The following is a 16,861-nucleotide window of genomic DNA, read 5'->3' as shown; positions in this document are numbered from 1 at the left end:
CTCCTTTAGATCTTTACTCAAATGTCACTTTATCAGTGAGGTCTTCCCTGTTTTAAAATTTCACTCTTGTTCTCTATTATCTACTTCACTGTCCTTCAGAAGCACTCCACCTTTTGAAATGCTGCAAGTTTTGTTTATTACCTGTTTTCCCTACTAGAATGTAAGGTCTAGAAAGACAGAAAGCTATTGTTTTTGTTACTATTGAGGCCAGGGTTTAGAAATTGTGTTAAAGAGTAGGCACTCAAATATTGGTAGAACTGAATTCCTCCTCTCCAGCCTCTTGATCTCCTAAGACCAGCTTCCATGTTCTACTACTCAGGGTTTAACTGAGAGTCCCTTTGATTCTTCTTGCCTTCTCTACTGAATTAAAGTTGACTGCTATTACTTTGACACTCATCCTAGAGTCATGGCATAACTCTAAATCTGATTTATTTAAATAAACACTTTAAAGCTAATAACCAGAGTTTAAAGAAATAAACCAAATCATGGATTGCGTATCTTTCATTTCTTTTATTTATTTTTCAGACTAGGTCTTGCTCTGTCACCCAGCTGGAGTGCAGTGGCACAATCTTGGCTCACTGCAATCTCTGCCTCCTGGGTTCAAGCAGTTCTCAAGCCTAAGCCACCTGAGTAGTTGAGATTACAGGCGTGTTTCACCACACCCCGATAATTTTTGTATTTTTAGTAGAGATTGAGTTTTGCCATGTTGGCCAGGCTGGTCTCAAACTCCTGGCCTCATGTGAGCCACCTGCCTTGACCTTCCAAAGTGCTGGGATTATAGGACTGAGCCACTACACTCATTTCCTGTTTATATGACATACCTTTACAATCATGATATGATTATACAGTATAATCCCTAGAGTCCTGAGCTAGAAATTAGTAAACTAGAGTGTTAGTTTTAACAAAGCCAATGATTTGAGTTCAAATATTTTAACTTCTATCTATCAAATAGAGACTATTCTGGCCCTATTACATAGTGTCTCATAGAGAAATTTGTGTACATATGTTCCTTCCATTGCCTTTGAAAACTGGAGCTGTTGTATTCACCTGCTAACACAGTATTTAGTAGCTAAATTTATACATGCATGAATACAAATTTTTGTTATAAGCATAAAATCAGATATGTGCAATTACTTCAGAAAACATGGTCTAACATAAAAAAAAAATATATATATATATTTTTAAGCCATGAAATGAGGTTTAATTGATTCCCAGAGAAAATGGAGAAATTACAGCTTTTCACCTAAGGGAGAACACTTTTATTTACTTATTCAGTTTGAAAATTAAAAATTAAACAAGATAGTTCATTTTCTTCAACTGTTTTCTTTTCCATCATGGCCAGAAATACCACAACTTTATCCAATATAAAGATCATAAATGAAACTTTAAACTTCAGTGCATCACTATTTTCCAGCATCCAGAACCAGTACCATCACTTGATTTGTTCACAGGTTTTAGTTCCATCCTTCTCATTTTTATTTCTGTAGCCATGATGTTAATTTGAAATTAAGGGGAACACTGCATGTTACTATATTTCAGTAATAAATGCTATATTTAGTCTCTTACCAGTACGTCATGCACCAATGCTTGATATGTCCAAGTATGATGTAAAGGAGTTGCCAAATCTATGTTTCTGTCAACAAGGACTAATAAGGGCCTTTGGAAGCTGTAAATAGATTTTTAAAAAAAATTATGTAACTCTTGATACTAGTGTATACATCTAAAATATTCTAATACTTTTCCAGTATATACCACTTTGATATGAATAATAGTATGCTAATATTGACAATTCATAATACTTTGTTTTTTAGTATATGTGCTGTGGAAGCAAGCACCACAATACTTTGCTATTTGTTGAGACAGAGTCTTGCTCTGTCACCCAGGCTGGAGAGCAGTAGTGCAAACACAGCTAACTGCATCCTTGAACTCCTGGGCTCAAGCAATCCTCCCACCTCAGCTTCTGGAGTAGCTGGAACTACAAGCATGCACCACCACACCTGGTTAATTTTTAAATATTTTTATAGAGATGGGGGAGGCTGGCTTTTTAAAAACAAATTAAACATGGTCATGCAATTATAGTAATGCTTTGGAGGACTTAGAGCTTGTGTATGATGCCAGATTATAAATGTTACTTAGGAAACTTTTTGTTTTTGAGACTCTGTCACCCAGGCTGGAGTGTAGTGGCACAATCACAGCTCACTGCAGCCTTCACCTCCCATGCTCAAGTAATCCTCCCACCTCAGCCTCCCAATTAGCTGAGACTACAGGTGTGCATCACCACTCTTGGCCAATTTTTAAATTTCTTTGTAGAGACAGGGGCATCTAACTACATTGCCCAGTCTGGTCTTGGACTCCTAGGCTCAAGTGATCCTCCCACCTTGGCCTCCCAAAGTATTGGGATTATAGGCGTGAGGCATCATGCCTGGCCAGGAAACTTTCTTAAAGGAAAAAAAAATCTATATAAATATTTCTATAGAATAATTTTTGTAGTTAGCAAAATAGTAAGCTTCTACTCAGATGTTTTTGATATTTTTGAAAAAGGCAATAAGGAACAGTTATTGTCAGCTTCAGGGAAAACAAAGAGAGTAGGAGCTTATAAATTTACACAAATATTTGACAGCTTCATAAATTTCATTTTTTTTTTCTATAAAAAGCAGACCCTGGAGAATAGCCTCAAAAAAACTCTATACCACAATAATATACAAAATGAAAACATAATGCCATAATGGTACCTGATTATATTATTATTTCCTTAACAGAGAAGGCATATAACACCTCATGTACTGTTTAACTCCATTATTACAATTTAGATGTGAAATAAACTACCACCAAAAGCAAACTGAGGCACAAAGTTATTTGGTTACCATGTCTCTACAGAAGTTTTAGAGATCTGCTTTAGAGGCACTATGATATCAGGAATACCCATCACTTTTCAAAAGGCTTCACTATCTGATTATATATTTCCTTTTGCAATAGTATTTTGTAACTCATTATACTCTTCTGGGTACAGGACAGTGAATTTTCTAACTGGACTGACTCTGGGATAAAAAGTCAGAGTGGCACCCTCACAATTTACTATGATTTATTACACCAGAGCTAGATGGAAAGTAAGGGAGGATTGCCTGCTGCAGGGTTTCTTAATCCTAGCACTACTGACATTTGGGGCTGGATAATTCTTCATTATAGGGGGTTGTAGTGTGCATTATAGGATGTTTAGCAGCATCCTACAATGTACACTACAAGATTCTAGTAACACCTACCAGTTAAGACAATCAAACCTGTCTTTAGACAGTACCAAATGGCTATGGGGGGCAAAAACTGCCCTTAGTTGAAAATCACTAGCCTATGGTTAGATTCAAAAGTATTTAACAGCAGTCCAGCAAGGTTGTGACCACTAATTAAAATAATTATGAAATATATATCCAACAAGTTGAGAAATAAGATACTATGATAATGTGAACAAATTAAAAAAATTATCCAAATAAAACAGTGCCTTTATATTGGTTTCTAAGGCCTATACCAGAGCACTATAAAAAGGGAACTATTAAGTAAGGTATGACACAGTAGTTGGTTCTGTTAATAAAAAAAAAAGAGGCCGGGCGCGGTGGCTCAAGCCTGTAATCCCAGCACTTTGGGAGGCCGAGGCGGGTGGATCACAAGGTTGAGAGATCAAGACCATCCTGATCAACATGGTGAAACCTCGTCTCTACTAAAAATACAGAAAATTAGCTGGGCATGGTGGCGCGTGCCTGTAATCCCAGCTACTCAGGAGGCTGAGGCAGGAGAATTGCCTGAACCCAGGAGGCGGAGTTTGCGGTGAGCCGAGATCGCGCCATTGCACTCCAGCCTGGGTAACAAGAGCAAAACTCCATCTCAAAAAAAAAAAAAAAAAAAAAAAAAAAAAGATTGGGTGAAAAGTTGATGATGCTTTTCTTCTACCTAATGAGAAACATTTTAAAGAATATTTAAGACCAGCAATGAAATCACAGATCCATTTAAAATAATGTGGAAACTTAGACAGTTAACCAGACAATTGAAACACAGTGTTGGCATCAACTCCAAATTATACGAGTAGTTTATAAGGCTGTAGGAGATACCAAATCGACTTGAAATGAAGTCTACTGAAGGTTATTATGAAATTATTATTCCTAGTGGGCAGTTATTTTTCTGGGCATCGATCTATTCTCACAGGCTTTATTTATTAATTCATCTAAACTGGGATTAATAATTAATTTTACAGAATATCATCTCTTCCTCTTTAAACAATTCTCAGCCATTTGAGTGGGTTTCTTTACTTCTTTACTCCATTACTATTAACAACCAAAAGTTATACTATAATGTATAGGGTTTTTTAGTATTTCTATTTAATAATAAACAGCCAAAAACTTTCACATTCCCTACTCATGCTAGAAATGCTAACGATAATAAAATGTTTTGTAAGTTTAGGCTATTAGTATTTCAGTATAAAATGAAAATTAGGTTAATAAAGGTAGAAACAGATACAAATATCACAAGTTTTTCTCTCTGTGAAAAATTACCAAGCTGTTTAAGGATAACTGAAAGAAAGCTTTGGCTTCCAACCTTCAAAACCTTATACACAGAAAAATTTCTCTTATATATAAAATGTTTAGAAATTTCTATCAAAAGAAGGTAAATTGAATAAAATATTCCATTTGTATTTTAAGAACAATTTGAGTCAAAACCCTGATCCTGAGTAGCTCATTAAAAAGAACAAATTTCAATTACAAGGATAAGAGTGGTCTATCAGCCAAGAAAAAAACAAACAAAAAAAAAACTACAAATATTTTTAAGTCTTATATTTACTAATAGTAATACCTGAATTGGCCAGCTCCAAGTGTATCACCTGTAAAAAGACTGTTTCTTGCATCTCTTAGATTTTCTCGAAGTTTCTTATCTAGTTTCTAAAAAATAAAATTTTATGTGAACTCTTAAAGAACAGTTTCATATGACTCTATGGAGGTATATTCATAACGGGTTTTTAGTTTCACAACAAAGAAACCTGGAATTTATTTACAAATAGCCAAACTAAAATCTAAATGTTTTAGCCCCTTCTTACCACTTTGATATCATCATAATGTGGACTTAAAAAAGATCAATACCTTTTCTTCTGTGACTCAGGCCTTATGTCACTAGTAAGTACTTATTGTTGACTCATTTTACTTTGGCATGGGAAATGGTTTGCAGTAATGACCCACACTCTTTTTCCAAGCATGACTGTTTTACCAACAAAGATGTTTATATGGAGAAAATGTTGAGTTGGGTGGGCAGGAGTGAACAAAGTAGTGGGGGTACAAGTAGCCTCAAAAGAAAAATGGAACATGTGAAAGAAAGCAGTCTTCCACCAGTCAGTAATTCACTTGGGCTAATAAAGCTCCAAAATACCTCCTTCTTTTTTAGTAATTCTGTAATTTCTCTAATCCCTTACTCATTTTTTAATCTTTAAAGCAAATTTATGAATACTTACTTTATACTCAATATTTTACTTCAGTGTAGTGGGACAGCAAAAAGCACTTCATTTAAAAAATGGCTATGATTAGTAATAAATATTTGCTAAATGAAGTTATAGGTTAACTAACCTGGGGGATCATATAAGTGTAAAATACTGCTTGGAGAGACAAAGTTAAATAAGGAATATACATTGTAGTTAAAAAAAATAGGACTGGAAAAGCGCACTGGCGTAAATAATTTTACTTTCTCATGTGAAAATAACAATAATTACTTTTTATATTTGGTGGAATCTCAATGTAATAAAACAAAAATATTTGCTATTGGTACTTACAACCAAGCAATTATATATTTAAATATTAACAAAACACTTGCATTACTTGTGGGAAAACAATTCACACACAGTTATTTATCTCCACATGATATCTGCATGAACTTACCACTGCTACCATTTCTGCTGCTGTTCCTCTTGAACATCTGATTATAGGAACAGCACCTATTTTAACAATAAATGTTAGAAATGATCTTGGCTCTTAATTAAAATAGATACGTATAAAATACATCAGCATCAAAAATAACAGATACGATACATGTATACAATTTCACATTATACATATAAAATAATTTTATTTTTCCACTTTTAATTTAAAAAATTAAGAAATACATTTCGGAGGTACAAGTACAGGTTTCTTGTACAATTTGCATTTGAATTCTCTGTATGTCTAAACATTTGTGCAAATCTTAGACTATACATGGTAGCTCTTTCTTAATTTTTTTATGATGTAGAGATTTTATTAATCTAATGTGAAGAACATTTTAACAAAAAGGTTTTAAGTGTCTAAAAAAATTAAAATTGCAACTAGCCTTCTAAACTGATCCATTACTAATAGTAAAACACAAAATCATATATTAGACACTAAACAGAAGTTAATTCTAAGTAATTTTAGATGATGTAACATTTTGAATCAAGAAAACCAGAAGTTGTTTCTTTGAAAGAATAAACTAGATAGGTAGACCACTAGAGTTAGGTTAACAAAGAAAAAAAGAGGGACAATCCAAATAAACACAACGGGAAATGTCAAGGGTAACATTACCACCGACCCCACAGAAATATAAAAAAACCCTGAAAGACTACAAACACCTCTATGCACACAAACTAGAAAACCTAAAAGAAATGAATAAATTTCTGGAAACATACAACCTGCCAAGACTTAACAGGAAGAAACCGAAGTCCTGGAATAACAAATTCCAAAACTGAACCAGTAATAAAAAACCTACAAACCAGAAAAAGCCCTGGACCAGATGGATTCACAGCCAAATTCTAACAGATGTACAAAAAAGAGCTGGTGGTACTAATACTACTGACACTATTCCAAGAAATCGAGGAGGAGGGACTCCCCATTCACAACAGCCTCAAAAAGAATAAAATACCTAGGAATACAGCTAATTAGAGAAGTAAAAGAGTTCTACAAGAACTACAAAACACTGCTCAAAGAAACCAGAGATGACACAAACTGAAGAACATTCCATGTTCATGGATAAGAAAAAGCAATATTAAAAGTGCCATACTGCCAAAGCAATTTATAAATTAAGTGCTATTTCTATCAAACTACCAATGCCATTTTTCACAAAATTTGAAAAAACTATTCTAAAAGTCACAGAGAATCAAAAAGAACCTGACTAGCCAAAGCAATCCTAAGCAAAAAGAACAAAGCTGGGAGCATTACACAACCTGACTTCAAAATATACTACTACACAGCTTTTACTATAGTAACCAAAACAGCATGGTGCAAAAACAGATACACAGACCAATGGAACTAGTTAGAGAACCCAGAAATAAAGCCACACACCTACAACCATCTGCTCTTCGACAATGTTCACAAAAACAAGCAATAGAAAAAGAACTCCCTATTCAGCAAGCAGTGCTGGGATAACTGGTCAGCTATACACAGAAGATTAAAACTGGACCCCTTCCTTTCACTGTATACAAAAACCAACTCAAAATGGACTAAAAACTTAAATGTAAGACCTAAAATTATAAAAATCCTACAAGAAAACCTAGATACCATTCTGAACACAGGCCTTGGCAAAGATTTCATGCTAAGTTTCCAAAAACAATTACCAGAAAAACAAAAACAGGCAAATGGGACCTAATTAAACCTAAAGGCTTCTGCACAGCAAAAGAAACTATCAGCAAAGTGAATGGAAAACCTACAGAATAGGAGAAAGTATTTGCAAACTATGCATCCAACAAAAGTCTAATATATGGAATTTATAAGAAACTTAAATCAATAAGCAAAAACAAACAACCCCATTAAACAATGGGCAAAGGACATGAACAGACACTTCTCAGGGGAAAAAAAAAAAAAAAGGATATATGTGGCCAGCAAGCATATGAAAAGATGCTCAACATCACTAATCATTAGAGAAATGAAAATCAAAACTACCATGAGATACCATCACACACCAGTCAGAATGTCTATTATTAAAAAGTCAAAAAATAGGCCAGGCGCGGTGGCTCAAGCCTGTAATCCCAGCACTTTGGGAGGCCAAGGCGGGTGGATCACGAGGTCAAGAGATCGAGACCATCCCGGTCAACATAGTGAAACCCCGTCTCTACTAAAAATACAAAAAAATTAGCTGGGCATGGTGGCTCATGCCTGTAATCCCAGCTACTCAGGAGGCTGAGGCAGGAGAATTGCCTGAACCCAGGAGGTGGAGGTTGAGGTGAGCCGAGATCGTGCCATTGCACTCCAGCCTGGGTAACAACGCGAAACTCTGTCTCAAAAAAAAAAAAAAAAAAAAAAAAAAGTCAAAAAATAACAGATGCTGGTGAGGTTGCAGAGGAAGGGAACACTTATTGTTGGTGGGAATGTAAATTAGTTCAGCTGCTGTGGAAAGCAGTTTGAAGATTTCTCAAAGAACTTACAACAGAACTACCATTAAACTCAGCAATCCCATTACTGGGTATATAGCCAAAGGAATATAAATCATTCTACCAAAAAGACACATTCACCCATATATTCATTGTAGTAATATTCACAATAGCAAAGACATGGAATCAATCTAGATGCCTATCAAGGGTAGACTGGATAAAGAATTTGTGATATACATACATCATGGAATATACAGAGTCATAAAAAAATGAAATCATATGCTTTGCAGCAACACTGATGCAGCTGGAGGCCATTATTCTAAGGGAAATAACAGGAACAGAAAACAAAATACCCCATGTTCTCACTTGTAAGTGGGAGCTAAACAAAAAGAAAAGACACAAAGATTAGAACAGCATATACTGGGGCCTACATGAGTGGAGAGGATGAGGGTCAAAAAAACTACCTATCAGGAAACATGCCCATGACCTAGGCGACAAATTCATTTGTATACCAAACCCCAGTGATACACAATTTACACTTGTAACAAACCTGCACATGTAATCCCCGAACCTAAAAGCTGACAATAAGAAAAACAAGATTAAAAATGAAATTTGAAAGTTTAGGTAGATTAGTATTATATACAGAGTTAGTGTTTTCTGGAGCCTTGGGTATCTGAAATTAATAGTTATCAAACATTTATCTATTTAGAAGTATGTTTAAAATTTTTCATAATATTAAAAGAAAATTAACAGGCACATAGGTGAAGTCACCACCAAACCATTCAAATAATATATTAGAAAATTATGATTACTAAAGGCATCTAAAATGACAACTCAATAGATCTGTTAAACGTTAACTCAAGAGAACCACATCAAGTTATTAGAAGAATGGTTTTTCCATACTGCTGAATACATATTTTACTCCACTAGAGAGCCTCTAGAGATCCAGGTGAGAAAGAATCACATTACAGTATAATACATTAAAATGACTTGTAAAATTATTAATTTACTTTGAAGACTAACCAGAAAGACTGGAAAACTTACCCAGAGTAACAAAAAAGCAGAAGAGGCTGTCAACTATAGTGTCCATAACAGTTTCCATTTCTGTGTCTGTAATATCTGGCCTGTTAATGGCTAAAATGACATACGGAAAGGAGAAAATATTGACCCAAACTTACGCCTTATCTTTATGAAACTCCTAAAATGATTACCAAACTCTTAATTGATATACAATAAAACTCAACAATTTTTTTTTTTTTCTGAGAAAGGATCTTGCTCTGTCATCCAGGAGAGAGTACAGAGGCATAATCACAACTTACTGCAGCCTCAACCTCTTGGGCTCAAACGATCCTCCCATCTCAGCCTTCAGAGTAGCTGGGACCACAGGCACATGCCACCATGCCCTGCCGATTAAAAAAAATTTTTTTATGGAGATGGGTCTCCCTATGTTGCCCAGGCTGGTCTTAAACTCCTAAGCTCAAGCCATCCTCCTACCTTGGCCTCCCAAAGGGTTGGGATTATAGGCATGAGCCACTACACCCTGCCTGCTTTAAACTTCTTTTAAGTGAAAGAATATCTGTTAAAAATTATACCACCTCAAAGAGTTTAAAAAAAGAAAATACCACAACAAACTACCCTAATATCAGATATTAGGAGACTACTAGTAAGAAAAACAACTCTACAATGTAAACTTACAAAATTTTTGCCACAGGAAACAGGAAAATAAGTATCATATTCCATAGTTTTATTATAAACACTAGATGGCCTCAAGAAACTATTGATTCTGTTACCCAATTACTGCCAGAAAATGAATGCAAATCAATTATGGCAAAACCAACATTACGTATCATTTTCCTTATATTAAGTTGTATAAATTTCTTTTCTAATCTACAAGAGTGTACATAAGTAGGTCCCAAATTTTATTGACTATAAGAATCACCCAGGGATATGCAGAAAAATTCTCTGGAAGTTTTAAAAAATTAAAGATTCTTATCCCTTTCCTTTAGGAATTCTGTATGGATAAAAATCCTAAAAAACCTATGATTTTGATGCTCAGCACAGTGGCTCATGCCTGTAATCCTAGCACTTTGGGAGGCGGATGCAGGCTGATCACCTGAGGTCAGGAATTTGAGACTAGCCTGGCCATCATGGTGAAACCCAGTCTCTACTGAAAATATAAAAATTAGCCAGGTGTGGTAACACACACCTATAATCCCAGCTACTCAGGAGGCTGAAGCAGGAGAATTGTTTGAACCTGGGATAGAGAGGTTTCAGTGAGCTGAGATCATGCCACCGCACTGTAGCCTGGGCGACAGTAAGACTGTGTCTCCAAAAAAAAGAAAAAAAAAAGAAAAAAAGAAAACCGCTATAATTTTGACAAGCACCTCAGGCAATTCTAATGCAAATGGGCCTTGGGGCCTGCACTTTAAGAAACATTTCTGTGAAGACTGTTTTTGACAAAGATGTTGACTTACTTATATTCCTCTCCCACAATATCAAGCCCAGTGTCTGATAAAGTCGACGAATAACTATATGTTGAAAGACTGTCTAAACTATTATCTACAAAGTATTTTTTAATGTCCCAATATACTGAAAGTGAAAACACATATAAAATTTAATACCACTTGTGGAGCGTAAGAAAGCAAATTCAACTGGATATCTCGAAGTATCTAAAGAAAGCGCAGTCCACCCAGATAACACATAAATAATAAAAGAATTCAATCAGGCTACACAGAATCCAGAAGAAGGAAATGGGCCATTACTCCGATGTTGCAAATACCATCTATCTCAATCAGATGAAAGAAATTAAAGGACACAATCTGCATCATGTACATTCTGGGGATATCAATTCAAGGAAATATATCCAATTCATTTAATTAATTGGTGTCACAAGTGATTTGTAGACACTTCATACCTTTTAGTTAAATCTCTAGTATATTTTTGTTAATAACTGGCACTAGAAAAATCTACAAGGAAGCATCCAGTCCTTGAGTCCTATACCCTAGTTCCACAGCTCTGAATGAAAAATAACCCTAACAGTCACAAATTGCTAATCGATAACTTCAACTTGAGATAACAGCTTGCTTTGTTTGAGATAGCAGCCTTAGTTTGACCGTGATAATATATCTTCTTGCTCCCAATCGATGGAAAGTTTAGAATAAAAAAGATTTGCAAATCAATACCATGGTATTAATATAATCATGTTAAGGAATATTTAAAATTTTTAAAGCACTTGCAACATTTGAGACAATTAGGCATATAATTACATAATGATAAAGAATGTTATCTCTGGAGTGAAACTGCCTGTGTTTAGTAAGCCGGCTTTACCATTTCCTCATCAAGTTACATAATAGCTATGTCTCTATTTTCTCATCTTGAAAATGGAACTAATTTCTACTTCATAAAGTTATTCTGAGTTGTAAATTAACTTATATTGTAATGTGCTTAAAACACTGATTGGCATAGAGCAAGCTATGACTATTATCATCATTGAGAATCTGGGTGATTAGCCATGTGATTACACTTTAAAATTTGTAATTAATCTCAAACATGTGTTCTTTACAAGAAGCTGGCAGGTATAAAAAATATAACTAAACTTATAAGTAGATGAATATTTAACAAATTTTACACTCATTACAAATTTAATTATTTTTAAAGAATTAATTAACTACTTGGGTAGGTTTTGCTTGTTAGAATTATAAACTTGTCTGGTCTGGTATATGAAATACAGTACCAAAAAAAACCCACTTGATATTCTAAATTTATTAATAAAATTTTAAATGTTTAAGGGAATTTTACACACTAAATTTTCTGATTAAGCTTGTTAAATGGGACTGATTATGAGAATTTAGTCTGTTCAATATGAGTTAATCCATCAAGAATAAAGAGGCTTGTTTTTACTTTACCAGATTTATAAACAATATAACAAAATTCATATTCAATTTAAAAAGGCTTAAGGAAAACTAGACTTTAAAACGTGTAACTTAAATAAGCTGCCAATTCATTTAAAATGCAACTGTTAATAGATTTCTGTGAATAATAACCATTGTCAAAAATCTCTCACATGAACAAGTCAGCAAACACTTATACCCTTTCAGGAATTTCCACAAGAACATATGCCCTAGAGCTCAATGAAACCAAAAGATTCATTCTCTTCTCTCAGGGAGCTTATTAGCTGGTTCCAGTGTTTTACAAGCACAGAGGAGTAAGCTAACTTGTTCTTCTCCAAGATCAAAGTACTAGATAATTAATCTGAATTCTGCTACTAAAATATTGTCTTGCCATGAGTGAACCATTCACACAGGTTTCTCCGTGTGCTTTTAAAAAGTTTCTATAGCTCTACTGCTGTAAATGAGATGGTTTTAGAGTCCATTAAACATATTCCCTTTTTTTCTTACAGTATACCATTCATTTTGTTAACAATGAATTGCAACATTTCTATTTTTACATACCACGATATGAAACAAGCTCCTTATTTTGATTACATAATACAAACATATCATCTTCCAAAGTAATAAAGTTGAGATACTGGTCAAAAACCTAGAAAGAAAAGATAAGGTTTACAAACCAATCTTACAATATAGCCATATTGAAAGTGAATTTAGTTTGCTCTAATCTACCAATGGTAAAAATGAAAAAAAAAAAAAAAATCACAGTTATATTCAATAACTACACTTGATCATAGCCAAAAGGCCGAGAAGCGATATGTTCAATAACTAAAAAATGTACTGTATAACAACCTAATTGAGCAAGAATGAGGAGCCTTTGGGCAATAAATATGAAGGAGGAGAGTCAGATTTTCAGAAAACAAAATTTAAGTAGATATAAGAACTTAAATTGTGGTTGGGATGGGAATAGATACCAATTTCGAAGAAAATATACAATTTTAACAATCATTTTCATCACGTTTTCCCAAGAAAGTTACAGTAATTATTTTATACAAAAAACTTTTATAATAAAGTGGGGAAAAGCTTTGCCAGTTCTTTGGAAATGCAGAGTAGGAGAAAAAATAAGAGAACTATTTGAAATACACTGAATTTAGCTAACGAAATTAAGGCTGAATGAGGTGGCTTGCACCTGTAATCCCAGAGTTTTGGAAGGCTTCTGTAGGGAGACTGCCTGAGGCCAGTAACTTGAGACCAGGGTAGCATAAGAAAAAAAATTAGCTGGGTGGAATGGCACAAATCCAGGAGTTGAAGGCTGCAGCAAGCAGTGATAACACCAGTGCATTCTAGCCTGGGTAACAGAGTGAGACACTGTCTCAAAACAAAACAAGAAAACAAAAGTTGTTCCCATTATTTTATGTGAAGTTAATAAATTTTGAGCACAAACATTAAAGGCATAAGTCTCAAAAACTAATCAGAAATATTAGTGGTCTGTTTAAATCTAAGAATGAAAAATCAATAAAAAAATAGAAAGAATATGCATGGTTGTTTAGTCTTTTATTTGCCCTAGATAGTACTCCAGAATTTATAAGCATATCTTGCCTAAATTCAAGAAACACAGAATGTAACAGTATTATAACCAGAAATATATTTTACAAATTAATTTATAACTGAAGCTGAACCTGACTAAAAGGTTACTATGATGTAGAATTGCTGGTCTGAGTGAATTCTTTTTCTCTTAATATGCAACAGAGGCACTTGGATCTCAATATGCAACATGGGCACTTTGGATCCTCTCTCCTAAGTAAAAAAAGATCTGGAAGGCCAGGCACAGTGGCTCACACCTGTAATCCCAGCACTTTTGGAGGCTGAGGTGGGTGGATCATGAAGTCAGGAGTTCAAGACCAGCCTGGCCAAGATGGTGAAACTAAAAATACAAAAATTAGCTGGGCACGGTGGCAGGCACCTATAACCCCAGCTACTCAGGAGGCTGAGACAGGGAATTGTTTGAACGCGGTAGGCGAAGGCTGTAGTGAGCCAAGACTGCACCACTGTACTCCAGCTTGGGCAACAGAATGAGACTCTGTCTTTAAAAAAAAAAAAAAAAAAAACAGACATGGAAATAGTATGATGATTATAATATTACGGATAAAACAGTGTCAACATACTTTCAATACAGTTTATGACAATACAACTGTCAAATTATTTCTGAGTTGACCTAAAAAGATTATACAAATACCAGAATAAAAACTCATTCTCCTTTTTATTTCTGTCTTTCAAATCATTAAATAGTAAGTTCCTTTAGTTTGGTTTATTTTGCCCAGTTCAAGTTGAAGATAATTTATATTATTAGAACTCAAAAGTATTAAGCCTAAACATTTCTTGGGTCGTTCTGGTCATCTGTCAATTAGATATCTATGCCAACTACAGGTTTCAGAACACTGTTAAATTTTACACTGATAAAATGTCATCAACCAACCAAAACCTCTTACCTTGGCTACCTGTGTTACTGCACTAGCTGCTAATGCTGCATTTGCAATATCTTCCAGTTTACTTCTTGAAATGGCAGAAATAAAATTTAAATAATATGATTCATATAGTTGATTTCGAAGATCCTATAGATAGAATGAAAACTTCATTCTTATAGGATAGTATAAAGAAGACCATGAATACATATGTTTCAAATACTATAAGAGCAAAGTTACATTTAAAAGACAGGATATTTAAATGACAATCAAAAAAAGTATCCCAAGAGAAAAAAGCTTTGAAGAAGTACTGGCTATCTGGTTATCAGATGTAACTAAAATGTATCTTAATAAAGTTATAAAATTATAATTATATTATCAACAAAATCTCATTAATTACAATATAGTACAAAACTGCTTTCATACAGCATATCTGCAGTCTTCTTAAAATACCCAGATATGGCTAATACGGTAAAACACTTGTTATATTTGGCAGACATGACCTTCAACTGCTTTGGACATGTGATGACACAAAAAATCTTTCATTGCACACAAATTATAATTCCAATTACCAATTCTAAAACTATTTATTTTCAACTGCTCAAAAGTAGTACAATTTAAGTTATGCAAATTACTGAGTCAAATTTACTTATCTTCTTATACTTTTAGCAAATATATATATAAATAACCATATTTCCTCAAATCTAAGATGTCACTGACTGTAACAGGCACCATCACTTTATGTAACACTAAGAATTAATCATGCAAATAAAATTTTGTGACATAGGGATCAATTTTAAAATGTACCTGATTTCAGAGATGTTAAAATGTGAAAAACTGGGGTTGGAGCCTTTGTGAGGAAGGTGATAAGAGTTGTGGTTCAATCAAGTGCAAGATATTATGCATAAGGATTGAGAAACAAGTTAATATGTTCGGGATACTGGGAACCATGTTTTTCACTCTAAGGAGTTACAAAATTTGTAAAGAGAAAAGGGCAATGCTAGAGTGAATCCTGTGTTGCTGAGCTGAAATATTTTTGGAGGTTATCTATTTATTTGGATAGGTGGGGAGAAGACAGGGAGAAATGAAGAAATAAATATAGACATAAAAGTGCATGTACAAATACATACATACGTTTCCTAGCTTTTCCCATTGAGAGGACCTAAGAAGAGTGACACTCTCTAGTCACAATGAGTATACCTAATGCCCAGATCCTGATTCCTAAATACCATTCTTTACAGGAAGCAACCAGGGCTCCTTAGACAAATGTCTGAATCCTGGACTGGGACAGACAAAGTAAAATACTAGGCTATGCTATACTGGAACACCTTATTGTGCCAGAAAGTAAGAAAGTTGTTAAGGAATGATGCATACATTTCAAAAGGACATATAAGTTCAGCAAGGTTGCAGGATACAAGATAAATATATAAAAATCAATTGAATTTTCACACAATTGCAATGAATAATCCTAAAAATGGAATTAAGAATTCCATTCATAATAGCATTAAACATAATAAAGAATAAATTTAATAAAAGAAGCACAAAACTTATAACAAGTTAATCTTAAATTTACTTGTAAATTCAAGGTACCCTTTAGAAAGACAAAACAATCTGAAAAAAGAAGCACAAACTTGGAGGACTCATTTTCTCAATTTCAAAACTTGCTATCAAGCAAGAGAAATTAAGGCTGTGTGGTACAGGCATAAGGACAGACATAGACATCAATGCAACAGAACTAGAGGAGCAAGATTAAAAAACCTCAAAAGCTAGCACACAAGAAATAACTAAGATCAGAGCAGAACTCAAAGAGATAGAGACACAAAAAACCCTTCAAAAAAAAAAATCAGTAAATCCAGGAGCTTGTTTTTGGAAAAGATCAACAAAAAAGACAGACTGCTAGCCAGATTAATAAAAAAGCAAAGAGAGAAGAATCAAATAGATGCAATAAAAAAATGATAAAGGGGATATCACCACCGATTCCACAGAAATACAAACTACCATCAGAGATTACTACAAACGACTCTATGCACATAAACCAGTAAACCTGGAAGAAATGGATAAATTCCTAGATACTTGCACCCTCCCAAGCCCAAACCAGGAAGAAGTTGAAACCCTGAATAGACCAATAACAAGGGCTGAAGTTCAAAAAAAGCCTAGGTCCAGATGGGTTC

General features: G+C 34.3%; 1 protein-coding gene and 1 pseudogene across 2 annotated transcripts in view; both read right to left on the bottom strand.

Moving 5' to 3' along the window:
* Positions 1–16,861, bottom strand: part of SCFD1 (sec1 family domain containing 1) — a 100,415-nt gene that overhangs the window by 68,800 nt on the left and 14,754 nt on the right. For both annotated transcript variants that reach the window (XM_003924232.4, XM_074393286.1), the window contains exons 5-10: positions 14,718–14,840; positions 12,793–12,880; positions 9,386–9,475; positions 5,907–5,962; positions 4,837–4,922; positions 1,567–1,666 (exon numbers count right to left, since the gene is read on the bottom strand). In XM_003924232.4, the coding sequence (XP_003924281.3) occupies positions 1,567–1,666; positions 4,837–4,922; positions 5,907–5,962; positions 9,386–9,475; positions 12,793–12,880; positions 14,718–14,840 (543 nt within the window). The remainder of the gene's footprint in view (positions 1–1,566; positions 1,667–4,836; positions 4,923–5,906; positions 5,963–9,385; positions 9,476–12,792; positions 12,881–14,717; positions 14,841–16,861) is intronic.
* Positions 12,898–13,045, bottom strand: LOC120364223 (U2 spliceosomal RNA; annotated as a pseudogene).

This window comes from Saimiri boliviensis, chromosome 2, assembly GCF_048565385.1.
Source record: "Saimiri boliviensis isolate mSaiBol1 chromosome 2, mSaiBol1.pri, whole genome shotgun sequence".
Classification (NCBI taxonomy): Eukaryota; Metazoa; Chordata; class Mammalia; order Primates; family Cebidae; genus Saimiri; species Saimiri boliviensis.
Note: the sequence above shows the minus strand (reverse complement) of the source record. Positions and strands in the feature narration are given on the sequence as shown.